The 19,003-nt window shown below is 38.0% G+C and overlaps 1 protein-coding gene across 1 annotated transcript in view; it reads right to left on the bottom strand.

Annotated features, from left to right (window-relative positions):
- Window positions 1-19,003, bottom strand: part of ACAA2 (acetyl-CoA acyltransferase 2) — a 43,697-nt gene that overhangs the window by 5,898 nt on the left and 18,796 nt on the right. The window contains exons 4-8 of the mRNA XM_024132312.2: window positions 12,327-12,443; window positions 10,700-10,847; window positions 8,486-8,661; window positions 7,819-7,948; window positions 5,025-5,095 (exon numbers count right to left, since the gene is read on the bottom strand). Coding sequence (XP_023988080.1) covers window positions 5,025-5,095; window positions 7,819-7,948; window positions 8,486-8,661; window positions 10,700-10,847; window positions 12,327-12,443 — 642 coding nt within the window. The remainder of the gene's footprint in view (window positions 1-5,024; window positions 5,096-7,818; window positions 7,949-8,485; window positions 8,662-10,699; window positions 10,848-12,326; window positions 12,444-19,003) is intronic.

Raw genomic sequence — 19,003 nt, forward strand, 5'->3', positions numbered from 1 at the left:
TATCTTTTCCAACCACAACGCTATAAGACTAGATATCAATTACAGGAAAAAATCTGTAAAAAATACAAACACATGTAGGCTAAACAATACACAACTAAATAACCAAGAGATCACTGAAGAAATCAGAGGAAGTCAAAAAATACCTAGGAACTAATGACAATGAAAACACGAAGACCTAAAACCTATGGGATGCAGCAAAAGCAATTCTAAGAGGGAAGTATAGCACTACAATCCTACCTCAAGAAACAAGAAACATCTCAAATAAACAACCTAAACTTACACCTAAAGCAATTAGAGAAAGAAAAACAAAAAAACCCCAAAGTTAGCAGAAGGAAAGAAATCATAAAGATCAGATCAGAAATAAATGAAAAAGAAAAGAAGGAAACAATAGCTAAGATCAATAAACCTAAAAGCTGGTTCTTTGAGAAGATAAACAAAATTGATAAACCACTAGCCAGACTCAACAAGAAAAAAAGGGAGAAGACTCAAATCAATAGAATTAGAAACGAAAAAGGAGAAGTAACAACGGACACTGCAGAAATACAAAGGATCATGGAGATTACTACAAGCAACTATATGCCAATAAAATGGACAACCTGGAAGAAATGGACACATTCTTAGAAAAGCAAAACCTCCCGAACCTGAACCAGGAAGAAATAGAAAATATAAACAAACCAATCACAAGCACTGAAATTGAAACTGTGATTAAAAATCTTCCAACAATCAAAAGCCCAGGATCAGATGGCTTCATTGGTGAATTCTATCAAACATTTAGAGATGAGCTAGCACCTATCCTTCTCAAACTCCTCCAAAATATAGCAGAGGGAGGAACACTCCCAAACTCATTCTACGAGGCCACCATCACCCTGATACCAAAACAGGACAAAGATGTCACAAAAAAAGAAAACTACAGACCAGTATCACTGATGAACACAGATGCAAAAATCCTCAACAAAATACTAGCAAACAGAATCCAACAGCACATTGAAAGGATCATACACCATGAGCAAGTGGGGTTTATCCCAGGAATGCAAGGATTCTTCAATATATGCAAATCAATCAATGTGATACACCATATTAACAAATTGAAGGAGAAAAACCATATGATCCTCTCAATAAATGTAGAAAAAACTTTAGACAAATTTCAATACCCATGTATGATAAAAACCCTCCAGAAAGTAGGCATAGAGGGAACTTCCCTCAACATAATAAAGGCCATATATGACAAACTCACAGCCAACATTGTTCTCAATGGTGAAAAACTGAAACCATTTCCTCTAAGATCAGGAACAAGACAAGGTTGCTCACTCTCTCTGCTATCATTCAACATACTTTTGGAAGTTTTAGTCACAGAGATGGGAGAAGAAAAAGAAATAAAATGAATCCAAATCGGAAAAGAAGAAGTAAAACTGTCACTGTTTGCAGATGTCATGATACTATACATAGAGAATCCCAAAGACGCTACTAGAAAACTACTAGAGCTAATCAATGTATCTGGTAAAGGAGAAGGATACAAAATTAATGCATAGAAATCTCTTGCATTTCTATACACTAACGACAAAAAATCTGAAAGAGAAATTAAGTAAACACTCCCATTTACCATTGCAACAAAAAGAATAAAATACCTAGGAATAAACCTACCGAAGGAGACAAAAGACCTGTATGCAGAAAACTATAAGACACTGCTGAAAGAAATTAAAGATGATACAAACAGATGGAAAGATATATCATGTTCTTGGATTGGCAGAATCAGCATTGTGAAAATGACTATACTACCCAAAGCAATTCACAGATTCAGTGCAATCCCTATCAAACTACCAATGGCATTTATCACAGAACTAGAACAAAAAATTTCACAATTTGTATGGAAACACAAAAGACCCCGAATAGCCAAAGCAATCTTGAGAAAGAAAAATGGAATTGGAGGAATCAGGCTCCCTGACTTCAGACTATACTACAAAGCTACAGTAATCAAGGAAGTATGGTACTGGCACAAAAACAGAAATATAGATCAATGGAACAGGATAGAAAGCCCAGAGATAAACCCACACACATATGGTCACCTTATCTTTGATAAAGGAGGGAAGGATATACAGTGGAGAAAAGACAGCCTCTTCAATAAGTGGTGCTGGGAAAACTGGACAGCTACATGTAAAAGTATGAAATTAGAACAATCCCTAACACCACACACAAGAATAAACTCAAAATGGGTTAAAGACCTAAATGTAAGGCCAGACACTATCAAACTCTTAGAGGAAAACATAGGCAGAACACTCTATGGCATAAATCACAGCAGGATCCTGTTGGACCCATCTCCTAGAGAAATGCAAATAAAAACAAAAAAAAACAAATGGGACCTAATGAAACTTAAAAGCTTTTGCACAGCAAAGAAAATATTTGCAAATGAAGCAACTGACAAAGGATTAATATACAAAATATACAAGCAGCTCATGCAGCTCAATATCAAAAAAACAAACAACCCAATCCAAAAATGGGCAGAAGACCTAAATAGAGCTTTCTCCAAAGAAGATACACAGATTGCCAGCAAACACATGAATGCGCAACATCACTAATCATTAGAGAAATGCAAATCAAAACTACAATGAGGTATCACCTCACACCAGTCAGAATGGCCATCAACAAAAAATCTAGAAACAATAAATGCTGGAGAGTGTGTGGAGGTAAGGGAACCCTCTTGCACTGTTGGCGGGAATGTAAATTGATACTGCCACTATGGAGAACAGTATGGAGGTTCCTTAAAAAACTAATAATAGAACTAGCATATGACCCAGAAATCCCACTACTGGGCATATACCCTGAGAAAACCATAATTCAAAAAGAGTCATGTACCACAATGTTCACTGCAGCTCTATTTAAAGTAGCCAGGACATGGAAGCAACCTAAGTGTCCCTCAACAGATGAATGGATAAAGAATATGTGGCACATATATACAATGGAATATTACTTAGCCATAAAAAGGAATGAGAATGAGTTATCTGTAGTGAGGTGGATGGACCTAGAGACCGTCATACAGAGTGAAGTAAGTCAGAAAGAGTAAAACAAATACTGTACGCTAACACATATATATGGAATCTAAAAAAAATGGTTTTGAAGAACATAGGGGCAGGACAGGAATAAAGACGTACGCTAACACACATATATGGAATCTAAAAAAAAAATGCTTTTGAAGAACATAGGGGCAGGACAGGAATAAAGACGCAGACCTAGAGAATGGACTTGAGGACACTGGGAGGGCGAAGGGAAAGCTGGGACGAAGTGAGAGAGTGGCATGGACTTATATATACTACCAAATGTAAAATAGATAGCTAGTGGGAAGCAGCCGCATAGTACAGGGAGATCAGCTTGGTGCTTTGTGACCACCTAGAGGGGTGGGATAGGGAGGGTGGGAGGCAGATGCAAGAAGGAGGAGATATGGGGGTATATGTATATGTACAGCTGATTCACTTTGTTATAAAGCAGAAACTAACACACCACTGTAAAGCAATTATACGCCAATAAAGATGTTAAAAAAAAAAGAATATATAGGAGGAATGGTTAACATGTTGAAATGTGGCCCGACGTAAAAAGTATCATATTTTTGTATTATACTTAACAAGGCTGCCTATGAGAATTACCTTATTTCGTGTTTATAGCAGTATATTTTCATATGACCTTAGCTAGGGAATTTTATAGATAAGGAAACTGATTTTTAAAAAGGTAACTTTTCCAGGGTTGGGATAAAAATCCAGCCTTGTGTTCTTTCCTACTATATTTTGTCCTCTCCCAAGATGGTCCTTTTTCTTGTCCTTAGATCCAACATTATTTTTCCACTTTATATAGTCATGCTTAAGGAGGTACTAAGAAACCTAGAATATGTTGTGAAACTAGGCTTTCGAATCTAGGAAAAACGACCTCACGATCATCAGAAGTCCCAAAGACAATCATGTCAGGGTGTTGAGAGCTATGTCCTTGAGTGTTTATACATCTATAAATGGTGATGAACAGCTCTGCGGAGCTGACATTTTTCAAGAGTTTTAAGTGTGAAATCTAAAGTCAGAAATTTAATGGTACTTATTTGCTAATACAAATATGGTAATTAAGCAGCCCCCTTTGAAGCTCTGAGCTATGACCACCAAAGAATGGAAGAAGAGATTTAAGGATAAACCATTCGTCTGAAACCACAGTTACTTGGTGAGAGATTACCATAGAAGACGTCACACATGTGCCTAGAGTGAAAAGGCCCTTTCTCTATCAGTTTAAATAGAGAGATTTCCTTCGTTATATTAGTTATTTTCCAATATCAAGTAGCTTAATTACCTAAAATTTTTAAATACTCCCCAAATGTAGAATGTATATAATCCATCTTTAAGCATTTTCTTAATCCTTTCTTTTAATTGTACTAAATATTTAAGATGCCTTTGTTTTAAACTAACATTAAACAAATCACTCTTCCAATAAATTTAAGTTTCCAATGCCAAAAATTATGATAGGTGCATTCCAAATCAAGCCACACTATGGTGTAAAAGCCAAAGGTAAGTTTGGGGGATGGGGGTGGTTGTTAACTTGGCAGAAGTGCAAGAATCTTTTAGATTTGGGATCAGATTATTGTTTTTCTATTAGGTCAATTGTTTACCTGTATTTTTTCACTTTCATCCATAAAATAAGGTTAAAGTTACTTATTTCTCACCCACCTTATATAACATTCAATTCAATTCAACAGGAACATTAATAGTCTAAAATGTAGTAGAATCTTACGATGTCATAGAAAGTTTCCAAGAGTTTATACTTTAGTAGAAGAAATCAGGCTCTTTTAATTACTCAAATATAAATAAGGCATTTTAATCAGGTACAGCCTGATTATATGCCAATACAGGCATGTAATGAAAGTAATACTTATTTAGATTCACATCATTTGGGAAGTTTAATGGTACTAAAACAAAAAGAGCTATAAAAATCAAACTAAAGCCATTTATGCAATAGAAGTTGGTGGTTTATCTGTGCTGTAAAAAAAGTAGAACACTTACTTCTACCAAATCCATATCCTTAAGACTTAGTCCTGTTTTCTTCAGTGCCCCATTGATAGCAGGGACAGGACCTATATAAGAACAAAACCCAATTTCATCTTATAAGTATCAAATTTCTCCTTCTTTACTAATCAGGTAAGTAAGGAGGAAATAAAGTGACAGTTAGTAGCTGAAAATCTTGCCACCCTGATAGCACACAATACTAAATGATATGACAGTAAAGAAACAGGAAATGGGACCAGGGTGAAAAGCTGTTTATGCAAGTTGTAGATGAGAGACTTAACATGAAAAGTTCTACCATAAGTGACTTTGAGAGTTCAAACAGCCAAAGGAGTCATATGGGGTTTTGTACAGATCATTCTTTTTTTTTTTTTTTTTCCTAGAAAGTCTTCCTTTATTAATGAACTCTTATTTCCCTCATGGTAATATTGAGAGATCGAAGCTCATTGGTTCCACAAATTTATATACACATCTATGTACATACACACATAGGTGTTTTTTCGCTCTTTTTTTTAATGTATTTTATTTTTTTAATTTTAGTTTTTATTAAAAAAAAAGTTTTGGCCACTTTGTGCAGCTTGTGGGATCTTAGTTCCCCAACCAGGGATTGAACCAGGGCCACAGCAGTGAAAGTGCCAAGTCCTAACCACAGGAGCACCAGGGAATTCCCATGTATAGATCATTCTTAATACCAAATGGTAAGGTAGACTGAGCGTTCTCCTGGGATACAAATCATATGTATTCCCAGTATAGAAGTGACTGTGGCTACACTCTGAATTTTCAGGCCCATTTGGACAAAAGGCAAGAAACAGCAGTAGTATCTCCATATGGGCATAGTAAGATAGGAAGCTACCAGGCACTTTAGGGAAAAGATATCTGAAGCAAGGAGACGTTTATAACTCCAATGGTAAGCAGATATTTGAAATAAAACATAACCCCCACTGAAGAAATGCAAATCCACCTTAAAAAACTTTTGAAATAAACTTTAGCTCCCAGACTTCTGATGATCACTAATGACAGTTTAATACTGCTCATAATTTTTAAGTACATTGATATTTCTTTCAAAAAAAAAATCTGGCTAGGGATGATTATCTACTTCTCTGTTCTTAGAGAATGAAATTGCCATAAATGTCTAAAAAGAAAAATATGTGGTGTGTTTTGTTGAATTCAAGTAGTCAAATATTCTGTATCAAGTTTCACAAACATACCTAAGGTAAAATGGGAAATCAGTCTTTATAAGAAAAGCAAAATACAATCTCAATACAAGGTAATTAATTTTGTCACTTAGTTAAAAAGTTTCTTGGACAACAGTCTGCTGATTGGCAGGGCCATCCAATGAACACTTTACGATTTAAAGCGTCAGTTCTATACTGGCTACTGATTTAATACAGAATCTAATTCCAGATTCTCTTTGTATCTCTAAGACATGAAAATGGGACAGGTAGTCGACAGAAGAGCATCAGTTATCCAGCATGGTCAGGGAGTGAAGTATCCTACAGGGGTGAAAGGTACACAGAACTAAAAGCTGAGGGTGTAAACCATTGTACATACTTCCATGTCTTCATAACCACAGTCAGCATGACTAAAGGTGTTCATATTAACTTAGAATCATTACACTCAATTGTAACAATATGCTAGGCCACAAGCTAATTTTTAAAGGACTGTTTCCGTACCACTCTGCTATTTACTGGGACTCAGGAAGGTAGAATATTCTTGTTGGGAAAAGGATACTTTATTCCTAGCGCTAGCTCCTACCACTAACAGCTGTGTAACCTTGGGTACCTTTGGGGGCTATAAGTGTCTCATCAGAAGTGCTTTGAGCTGGTTTTAACTCATTTCTTTTGAAGCACTGGAATCCTTTCTACAAATGAAGCCCTATAACAGATAAAGCAAGAGCTGCCCTGGCTGAAGAGGCATTTCAATGGCATTTATTGTACTACGGGGCAAACATTCAGGCCCTGAAATAGAAGGAAGAAAAACTACATTTTCTTGCTCACTAACTATGTCAAAATGTATCAGAACCTCTTAAATGAGGTTAAACTGAAAACTATAAAATAACTACTTATCTATATCAAATAAATATGGTTGATCATCAAAACAATCAAGGTACACTGAAAAAAACCCACATTCCTAGGCTCTACACTGGACCTACTGAAATAAAACCTTGGGGTGGAGTAGGGTATGGGTAGACTCTGATCATCATTTGGGGTTGGGAACCACTGCCCTAGATACCAAAATGATAAATGCCATACCAACATACAGATATTTAATTTTTCAAGCTACCTTCCATTTCTAAGACAAAAGTTATATTTTGCTGACAGTGGGTAGCTGAAAGCTAGTAAGCTTTTAAGACTGTAATAAAGAAAAAAAAAAGACTCACAAAGCAGTTACTAGAGTTGTGGGAAGATTAAATGAGATATATTAAGGACCATGTATAAAACACCCAGTGGGGTGTGTATCTTCTCTATTTCACCCCACGATTTTTCCATGTCACGTTTTCTTCTGTCTTATCAGTACCTCGTAATCCTTCTATGTTGTTTACCGTGTGTTAATTTTATGTATCTTAAATGGACAATGGGACACTATTACTGCCCAGAAGGAGTTTACATGGTCTTGATCTTCCTATTATGCCTGGCACAGTTTTTCATAAAGATAAGTTGTTTAAATGATTGATTAACAATCTCCTTTTCTCTACAAGTGCCCTTGATTTGGCTACTGTTTCAGGAATCTGAATGCCAAAGAAGCCTTATCTTCAGAAATGTAACAGAACCAGTTTGTTTCACTACAAACTTACCAATACCCATGATAGCGGGATCACATCCAGATACAAAATAGCCCACAATTCTTGCCAGTGGTGTGAAGTTATGTTTTTTAACAGCATCTTCACTAGCTATGATAACAGCTCCAGCACCATCAGAAATCCCCTTGGAAACAAAAACAGATGTTAACTAGAGGGTAAAAGAATATAGTTAATCAAGGTTTGAACTAATGGAGTGGTATTAGGATTATGGCAATACATAGGAAGCAGTGCCATAATTTGGGATACAAGTAGTATTAGTGACACACTGCTGGATTAAAGAGATTGTTTTAGGCACAGAATACAACCTCACTAAGGGAAAATAGGAAAGAATGTCAAGAAAAAGCTTATATCCAGATATGGGTAGATGTAAGAAGAAATCTGATGAGTTGTATACATGAGGAAGAAAAACTAAAATAATAAGCCAGGAAGATTTCCTTCTAACATTCTGAAAAGACTAAGAAATTGGAAAAGTATTATATAAGGGCTCCTGGCTAAAATATTTTATTTTGGACTATGAAAACCCAAATTAATAGAATATGAACACTACTAGCTTAAGCTAAATAAGCAAAGACTAGCATGAAAGGTATCTAAAAGGTACTGCATGATTATTTTGCATTGAACACATCAGGAAGAGTTCAAGATAATCCGTGGTGCTACCTACCGATGCGTTCCCTGCAGTAACGGTTCCTTCTTTCTTGAACACTGGAGGAAGTTTATTTAACTGCTCCAGGGTTGTTTGGGGCCGAGCATGTTCATCTACCTGCATTGTCTGTTTTCCTTTCTTTGTCTTCACCTCAATTGGTGCCATCTCATTATTAAAGTAACCAGCATCATTAGCTGAAATAGTAGAAAGACTATTCATAAGAATGGGGAAAAAAAATAACAGAAAGCAGAAAAATGAAATCAAATATATCCTTCAATTTATTTATTTAGGCTGCACCACACAGCTTGCAGGATCTTAGTTCCCCAACCAGGCGTGGAACCCGTGCCCCTTGCAGTGGAAGTGCAGAGTCCCAACCACTGGACTGCCAGGGAAGTCCCTATATTTCAGTTTAATTTAATTAAGTCCCTATATTTCAGTTTAATTTTTCAGTTTAATTTTAGTCCCTATATTTCAGTATATCTCAGTCTATTTTAATATAAGCCTTTATTACTTACATAACTTACCTTGCCTATTGGAGGATTTAATATACTATCATCCATGCAGATGCGTTCTGTACCTTTTTAAAATTACAATTTCCGATTTTCTTTTACAAGGTACTGCTAGACTATTAGTGTTTGTTATCTACAGGTGTAATGGCACTGAATGGATTTCATGCCCTTTTTTAACTTATCTAGGTGAGACGTGAAGTAATTAAAAAGTTACCAAGCTGTACCTACAGTCAACAATAATGTATTGTACACTTAAAATTTTATTAAGAGGATAGATCCCACGTTAAGTGTTCTTACCACAATACGAAAAAAAGTTACCAAGTTGTCTATGTCACCAAGTAATCTATGACTGAAATTTAATGACAGGCAACCTGAAGAAATTATATGTGCTATTACTGACACAATTCTAATTAAAACAGCTTACCTACTTCCACCTCCACTGACTAGACTGGACAATAGTAATATAAAGCTTCAGAAATAGAGTAAGCCAGGAATAATATCACCTTAATTTTGATATTACTTTACAGCAGGCTAACACTTTCCTTATTTGGTTCTCACAACAACTCTGTTAGGAAAAAAGGGAAGGCAAATATTTTTATCTCTGTTATTAGCTCAGTGAATAAATACTTGGTGAACAAATGCCTTGACTGAAGTCAGAAAAACTGTATGTGGCAAAACTAGAAATAGGCTGATAATGCTTGACCTCTACACCAATACCCTTTCACTTAAATGTGTAACTAAAAAACAGATGAGTTGGATTGGCTCCATTAGACTTATCCCTCTTGAAATGCTAAAATGAACTTTATCCTCACTATTCCAAGTATTTAATACCCCTAAATAAGAGTTTCTGCTCATTTATAATAGTTCAGTTTTCAAAACCCTTTTCAGAGGACTAACAAATTTCTTCAACTCACCATACTGATAAAAGAATGGCTGTCGGGCTTCCCTGGTGGCGCAGTGGTTAAGAGTCCGCCTGCCGATGCAGGGGACACGGGTTTGTGCCCCGGTCCGGGAAGATCCCACATGCCGCGGAGCGGCTGGGCCCGTGAGCCATGGCCGCTGAGCCTCCGCGTCCGGAGCCTGTGCTCCGCAACGGGAGAGGCCACAACAGTGAGAGCCCCGTGTACCGCAAAAAAAAAAAAAAAAAAAGAATGGCTGTCATCTTGCTCGTTTTGGACTGGCTCACCAGCAGTGTGCAATGTTACACAAGGGCACCATGGCACCACATCTAGGGCCTTGGACTAGTTCTGAGTCTCTGAGTCAGGCGCAAGGATTCTCAATTAGGAATGGGAGAGAGAAGTCATAAAAGGATACCCAATGGGTCCTTCCCAAACATATCACCCCTTCTTGTGCATATGATATGCCTCTCGGGGGAGGACAGCCTCTCTGTCCCAGCTGTCCCAGTGAGCCATCATCTGTGATGGAGTGTATCATAGTCCTCAGAGTCTTCTGCTGACCAGTTTGGGGTAAAATTCAAGTGTCCAGATAGGGCCAATTAACCATACTACTTTTTAAGTAGTATTCACATACTTCAAAAGAGAAACACCCAGTTAATTTGCAATTATAGAATATTTAATCATTAAAAAAAGGAATAATAAAAAATGTGGTTTTCTAAAGGTATAATTTTAAACTAATATTATTATATGACCTTTATAATCTAAAATGATAAAAATCTTTCCTAGTTTTCTTTCTATAGATATTTATAATAAACAATTTCACTGACCAGCTTTCCACCTCTGCTGTGACTGCAGGGCATATTTGTCACTGTCTTCTCTGCTTATTTTATGTTTTGCAGCAAGATTCTCTGCAGTAATTGCCATTGGGATTTGGATATGCTGATCTGTTAATCCTGTCCACAAAGAGTCTTCCAGCTATTAAAAGAAATTAATAAAATGATCTGTAAAGCATATCTTTTGAAAGTAATACGCTATCATTTCTTTAAATTTAACTAATCAACAGTTCCAATAAAAATAGTAAAATTAGATTTTCTGATAAGCATTTAGTATTATGATTTATATTTGGTTCTGAGACATTTTTTTAAAACCATCCAACACCATAATAAAATGCACACACCCTCCTCTCTAAATGCAGGGCTCTAAAGAGAGCCAACAGTGCTAAATGTGCAGGGTGACACACACAGGAACTCACCCCACAATCAAAACTTAAACCCTTGTGGTTCCATTTTGTAAGAAACTTCACAGAGTCCTCATGCAACACTTCCCTGCAGCCACCTTTGTAAAGTAGTTACAAGCCCCTTACAAAAGCATACGGCTGTGCTCTTTTTCCATCCCATGCCTTCTGTGGTAGGAACAGCTGGTTCAATCAGCTGTTACTACAAGGTTGAAAACAGCCTGGAATAGGCTCCTTGAGTAATGGTTGGTATTTGTTATCCAATTAGTTAGTCTCTGATAAATGTACTCCACCTGTTTCTTCTAGACTGCCTTGCCACCTTTTGAGTCACTGACCTGTCTTCCCAAAGGTTTTCTTAATCATATTAGGTATCTTAAACATTACCTCATATTTTCTAAGTCTTACTCCTTTCAACTTTCAAAAAGGCAAGGTGAGAAACTGGGTGAACGGGATAAATCAATGATTATGACTGGGAAATCCTAAGAATATACAATGTCATCAGCCCTTCGATGTGGGAAGGACAGCATACTATCACTCTTTTTTTTAAAAATATTTATTTATTTGGTTGCACCAGGTCTTAGTTGAGGCAGGTGGGCTCCTTAGTTGTGGCACGTGAACTCTTAGTTGCGGCATGCGTGTGGGATCTAGTTCCCTGACTAGGGATCGAACCTGGGCCCCCTGCATTGGGGGAGTGGAGTCTTAATCACTGTCCCACCAGGGAATTCCCTATCACTTTTTTTCAGTACTACTCAGGCAGTTCTCAAAGAGTCGTTTTTTATCTGACTGATTTGGGACACTATAAACTATATTTGAGGAGAACGTTTTCTGTGATAAAGAAGAAATCTATTCAATGGAGATTGCTCCAGAAATAAAATTTCCATAAATCATGGTAAAGATTTAATTATTTGGTTTACCAATTATTCAGTAGAGAGATTAATTCAACCTTTGCCCATCTTTTTAATCCACTCCTGCCCTTCCTCCATCTCCCCAGGTGTTAATGTCACTACCAAAGATGTGCTGAGATAAAGTCTAATTTTATGTGGTTAAAATGTCAAAATTAACAACTATGAAATAGTTTACAAATTTCAAATCATTCATATTTTGCCAATCCCCTATTAACAAAATTGATTTAAAAATTTTTCTCTACCCCAAAATGCTGTTATTAAAATTATAGTACAATAGCATAAGAAATAATCTTTAAAAATTTTAATGGTTCCAACCTTGAGATCTGATCCAAACGTAGTTCCAAAACGAATATTTCTGACATAGAAGGGAGCCTGGCTCATGCTTTCAGTTCCTCCACACAAGACAATTTCAGAGTCTTTAACACAAATTTCCTATTTAAAAACAAATGAATGACAACAATGAAACCTTTTATTGTGACAGAAGTATGTACTTAAAAGTATGTATTAAGCAGTAAACCAACAGTAAAGCTAATAAGCAACATACCCTCGCTTAACAGTAAAACTTCCACATTACAGTGTCTCAAAGGGAAATATTTGTAAAGTAATTGCAAAGCAAATGCTAAAATATCCATTCCCAAGATACAAGGAAAAAAAAAAAGAACAGACTTCAATCATTTGTGCAGAAGTAACAAATCCTACCTACATTTTGACAAGGAATGGTAATTCTTAACTCAATACAAATCTTGAAAATTAGCATAGATATTAATGTCTGGTATAAATGTACAGATTGCCAGCAGATAATAAAGAATAAATCCTTTAAAAAGGCAAAAGTAAAATTTACCCTATTAATGGATGACCCTGAAGAAGACCACAGATTTATAAGAACTAGGTTAACCTAGAGGACTCATAAAAAGGAACCTGTTCATTCTTCCAACTTTTTCTACTATTTGCATTTCTCAGAAAAACAGCAAAGAACAACCCTCCAGGAGAGAGACCTTCAAGATGGCAGAGGAGTAAGACGTGGAGATCACCTTTCTCCCCACAAATACATCAAAAATACATCTACATGTGGAACAGCTCCTACAGAACACCTACAGAATGTTGGCAGAAGACCTCAGACTTTCCAAACGGCAAGAAAATCCTGACATACCTGGGTAGGGCAAAAGAAAAAAGAAAAAACAGAGACAAAAAAATAAGGATGGGACCTGCACCTTGGGGAGGGAGCTGTGAAGGAGGAAAAGTTTCCACACACTAGAAGCCCCTTCGCGGGCAGAGACTGCGGGTGGCAGAGGGGGTAAGCTTCGGAGCCACAGAGGAGAGCAACAACAGGGGTGCGGAGGGCAAAGAGGAGAGAGTCCCGTACAGAGGATGGGTGCCGACCAGCACTCACCAGCCTGAGAGGCTTGTGTGCTCCCCGCCGGGGTGGGTGGAAGCTGGGAGCTGAGCCTCCGGCTTCAGAGGTCAGATCCCAGGGAGAGGACTGGGGTTGGCTGCATGAATACAGCCTGAAGGGGGCTAGTGCGCCACAGCTAGCCGGGAGGGAGTCTGGGAAAAAGTCTGGAACTGCCTAAGACAGAAGAGACCATTGTTTCGGGGTGTGCGAGGAGAGGGGATTCCTTCCCCATGTGCCCACAGAAGGCAGAGCACTGCCTAAGTGAGCTCCAGAGAAGGGCATGAGCCACGGCTATCAGCTCAGATCCCAGAGACGGACATGGACTGCAAACGCTGCTGCCGCTGCCACCAAGAAGCCTGTGTGAAAGCGCAAGTCACTACTCACACCCCCCCAGGAGCCTGTGCAGCACGCCACTGACAGGGTCCTGAGATCCAGGGACAACTTCCCCAGGAGAACATACAGCGTGCCTCAGGCTGTTACAATGTCATGCCAGACTCTGCTGCCATAGGCTCGCCTGGCATTCCAATTATACTACCATACCCCTTCCTCTCCCTGGCCTGAGTGAGCAAGAGAACCCTAATTAGCCGCTGCTTTAACCCCCTCCTGTCTGGGTGGGGAACAGATGCCTGAGGGTGACCTACATGCAGAGGCGGGGCCAAAACCAAAGCTGAACCCCAGGAGCTGTGCGAACAAAGAAGAGAAAGGGAAATCTCTCCCAGCAGCCTGAGGAGCAGCAGATTAAATCTCCACAATCAACCTGATGAACCCTGCATCTGTGGAATACCTGAATAGACAACAAATGTTCCCAAAACTGAGGCGGTGGACTTTGGGAGCAACTGTAGACTTGGGGTTTACGTTCTGCAACTGATTTATTTCTGATTTTTATGTTTATCTTAGTTTAGCTTTTAGTGCTTGTTACCATTGGTGGATTTGTTTATTGGTTTGGTTGCTCTCTTCTTTTTTTTTTTAATTAAAAGATTTTTAAAATTTGTTTTCATATTATTTATTTTTTTTCTTCCCTTTTTTTTTCTTTCTTTTCTTCTGAGCCGTGTGGCTGGCAGGGACTCAGTGCTCTCGCCAGGTGTCAGGACTGAGCCTCTGAGGTGGGAGAGCCGAGTCCAGGACACTGGACCACCAGAGACCTCCCGGCCCCACATGATATCAATCGGCGCGAGCTCTCCCAGAGCTCCCCATCACAACACTAAGACCCAGCTCCACCCAATGGTCAGCAAGCTCCAGTGCTGGATGCTCCATGCTAAACAACTGGCAAGACAGGAACACAACCCCACCATTAGCAGAGAGGCTGCCTAAAGTCATACTAAGTTCACAGACACCCCAAAACACACCACCAGATGTGGACCTGCCCACCAGAAAGACAAGATCCAGCACCACCCACCAGAACACAGGCAGCAGTCCCCTCCACCAGGAAGCCTACACAACCCACTGAACCAACCTCACCCACTGGGGAGAAACACCAAAAACAATGGGAACTATGAACCTGCAGCCTGCAAAAAGGAGATCGCAAACACAGTAAGTTAAACAAAATAAGAAAACAGAGAAATATTCAGCAGATGAAGAAGCAAGGTAAAAACCCACCAGACCAAACAAATGAAGAGAAAATAGGCAGCCTACCTGAAAAAGAATTCAGAGTAATGATAGTAAAGATGATTCAAAATCTTGGAAATAGAATGGAGAAAATACAAGAAACATTTAACAAGGACGAAGAAGAACTAAAAAGCAAACAAACAATGATGACCAACACAATAAATGAAATTAAAAATTCTCTAGAAGGAATCAATAGCAGAATAACGGAGGCAGAAGAATGATAAGTGACCAGGAAGATAAAATAGTGGAAATAACTGCCTCAGAGCAGAATAAAGAAAAAAGAATGAAAAGAATTGAGGACAGTCTCAGAGACCTCTGGGACAACATTAAAAGCACCAACATTTGAGTTATAGGGGTCCCAGAAGAAGAACAGAAAAAGAAAGGGTGTGAGAAAATACTTGAAGAGATTATAGTTGAAAGCTTCCCTAACATGGGAAAGGAAATAGTCAACCAGGTCCAGGAAGCACAGAGAGTCCCATACAGTATAAATCCAAGGAGAAACATGCCAAGACACAATTCAATCAAGGTATCAAAAATTAAATACAAAGAAAAAATACTAAAAGCAGTAAGGGAAAAGCAACAAATAACATACAACGAAATTCCCATAAGGTTAACAGGTGATCTTTCAGCATAAACTCTGCAAACCAGAAGGGAGTGGCAGGACATATTTAAAGTGATGAAAGGGAAAAACCTACAACCAAGATTACTCTACCCAGCAAGGATCTGATTCAGATTTGATGGAGAAATTTAAACCTTAACAGACAAGCAAAAGTTAAGAGAATTTAGCACCATCAAGCCAGGTTTACAACAAATGCTAAAGGAATTTCTCTAGGCAGGAAACACAAGAGAAGGAAAAAGACCTACAAAACAAACCCAAAACAAGAAAGTGGTAATAGGAACATACATATCGATAATTACCTTAAATGTAAATCAATTAAAAGCTCCAACCAAAGACATAGGCTCGCTGAATGGATTCAAAAACAAGACCTGTATATATCCTGTCTACAAGAGACCCACTTCAGACCTAGGGACACATACAGACTGAAAGTGAGGGGATGGAAAAAGATACTACATGCAAATGGAAATCAGAAGAAAGCTGGAGTAGCAATACTCATGCCAGACAAAATAGACTTTAAATTAAAGACTATTACAAGAGACAAAAAAGGACACTACATAATGAACAAGGGATCAATCCAAGAAGAAGATAAAACAATTGTAAATATTTATGCACCCAACACAGGAGCATGTCAAGGCAAATGCTAACAATCATAAAATGGGAAATCGACAGTAACACAAAAATAGTAGGGGACTTTACACCCCACTTTCACCAATCAGCCAAAATGAAAATAAATAAGGAAACACAAGCTTTAAATGACACATTAGACCAGATGGACTTAATTGATATTTAGGACATTCTTCCCCAAAACAACAGAATACACTTTCTTCTCAAGTGCTCATGGAACATTCTACAGGATATATCTTATCTTGGGTCACAAATCAAGCCTCAGTAAATTTAAGAAAATTGAAATAGTCTCAAGTATCTTTTCTGACCACAATGCTATGAGACTAGATATCAACTACAGGAAAAAAATTGTAAAAAATACAAACACATGGAGGCTAAACAATATGCTAATAAATAACCAAGATATCACTGAAGAAATCAAAGAGGAAATCAAAAAATACCTAGAAACAAATGACAATGAAAACACGATGACCCAAAACCTATGGGATGCAGCAAAAGCAGTTCTAAGAGGGAAGTTTATAGCAATACAATCCTACCTCAAGAAACAAGAAGATTCTCAAATAAACAACGCAACCTTACACCTAAAGCAATTAGAGAAAGAAGAACAAAAAAGAACCCAAAGTTTTTGTTCTTCAAACCAAAGAAGGAAAGAAATCATAAAGATCAGATCAGAAATAAATGAAAAACACATGAAGGAAACAAGGGTAAAGATCAATAAAACTAAAAGATGGTTCTTTGAGAAGATAAAAAAAATTGATAAACCATTAGCCAGACTCATCAAGAAAAAAGGGAGAAGACTCAGATCAACAGAATTAGAAATGAAAAAGGAGAAGCCACAACTGACACTGGAGAAACACAAAAGATCATGACAGACTGCTACAAGCAACTGCTATATGTCACTTAAATGGACAACCTGGAAGAAATGGACAAATTCTTAGAAATGCACAACCTGCCAAGACTGAACCAGGAAGAAATAGAAAATATGAACAGACCAATCACAAGCACTGAAATTGAACCTGTGATTAAAATCTTCAAACAAACAAAAGCCCAGGACCAGATGGCTTCACAGGCGAATTCTATCAAATATTTAGAGAAGAGCTAACACCTATCCTTCTCAAACTCTTCCAAAAGATAGCAGAGGGAGGAACACTCACAAACTCATTCTATGAGGCCACCATCACCCTGATACCAAAACCAAAGACGTCACAAAGAAAGAAAACTACAGGCCAATATCACTGATGAACATAGATGCAAAAATCCTCAACAAAATACTAGCAAACAGAATCCAACAGCACATTAAAAGGATCATACACCATGATCAAGTGAGGTTTATCCCAGGGATGCAAAGATTCTTCAATTTGTATGGAAACACAAAAGACCCCGAACAGGCAAAGCAATCTTGAGAACGAAAAATGGAGCTGGAGGAATCAGGCTCCCTGACTTCAGACTATACTACAAAGCTACAGTAATCACGGAAGTATGGTACTGGCACAAAAACAGAAATATACATCAATGGAACATGATAGAGAGCCCAGAGATAAACCCACGCACATATGGTCACCTTATCTTTGATAAAGGAGGCAAGACTATACAGTGGAGAAAAGACAGCCTCTTCAATAAGTGGTGCTGGGAAAACTGGACAGGTACATGTAAAAGTATGAAATTAGAACACTACCTAACACCATACACAAAAATAAACTCAAAATGGATTAAAGACCTAAACGTAGGACTGAAAACCATAAAACTCCTAGAGGAAAACACAGGCAGAACATTCTTTGATATAAATCATAGCAATATTTTTTTATCTGTCTCCTAGAGTAAAGGGAATAAAGGCAAAAATAAACAAATGGGACCTAATGAAACTTAAAAGCTTTTGCACAGCAAAGGAAACCATAAACAATATGAAAAGACGACCCTCAGAATGGTAGAAAATATTTGCAAATGAAGCACCTGACAAAGGATTAATCTCGAAAGTTTACAAGCAGCTCATGCAGCTCAATATCAAAAAAACAAACAAACTAATCCAAAAATGGGCTGAAGACCTAAATAGACATTTCTCCAAAGAAGATATACAGATTGCCAACAAACACATGAAAGAATGCTCAACATCATTAATCATTAGAGAAATGCAAATCAAAACTACAATGAGATATCATCTCACACCGGTCAGAATGGCCATCATCAAAAACTCTAGAAACAATAAATGCTGGAGAGGGTGTGGAGAAAAGGGAACACTCTTCCACTGCTGGTGGGAATGTAAACTGATTCAGCCACTAAGGAGAACAGTACGGACGTTCCTTAAAAAACTACAAATAGAGCTACCATACGACCCAGCAATCCCATTGAGTTATTTTTAGTGAGGTGGATGGACCTAGAGTCTGTCATACAGAGTGAAGTAAGTTAGTAAGAGAAAAACAAATACCGTATGCTAACATATATATATGGAATCTAAGAAAAAAGAAGAAAAGGTCATGAAGAACCTAGGGGCAAGACAGGAATACAGACACAGACCTACTAGAGAATGGACTTGAGGATATGGGGAAGGGGAAGGGTAAGCTGTGAAAAAGTGAGAGAGTGGCATGGACATATATACACTACCAAACGTAAAATAGATAGCTAGTGAGAAGCAGCCGCATAGCACAGGGAGATCAGCTCGGTGCTTTGTGCCCATCTAGAGGGGTGGGATAGGGAGGGTGGGAGGGAGGGAGACGCAAGAGGGAAGAGATACGGGAACATATGTATATGTATAAC

This window comes from Physeter macrocephalus, chromosome 19 (assembly GCF_002837175.3).
Source record: "Physeter macrocephalus isolate SW-GA chromosome 19, ASM283717v5, whole genome shotgun sequence".
NCBI lineage: Eukaryota > Metazoa > Chordata > Mammalia > Artiodactyla > Physeteridae > Physeter > Physeter macrocephalus.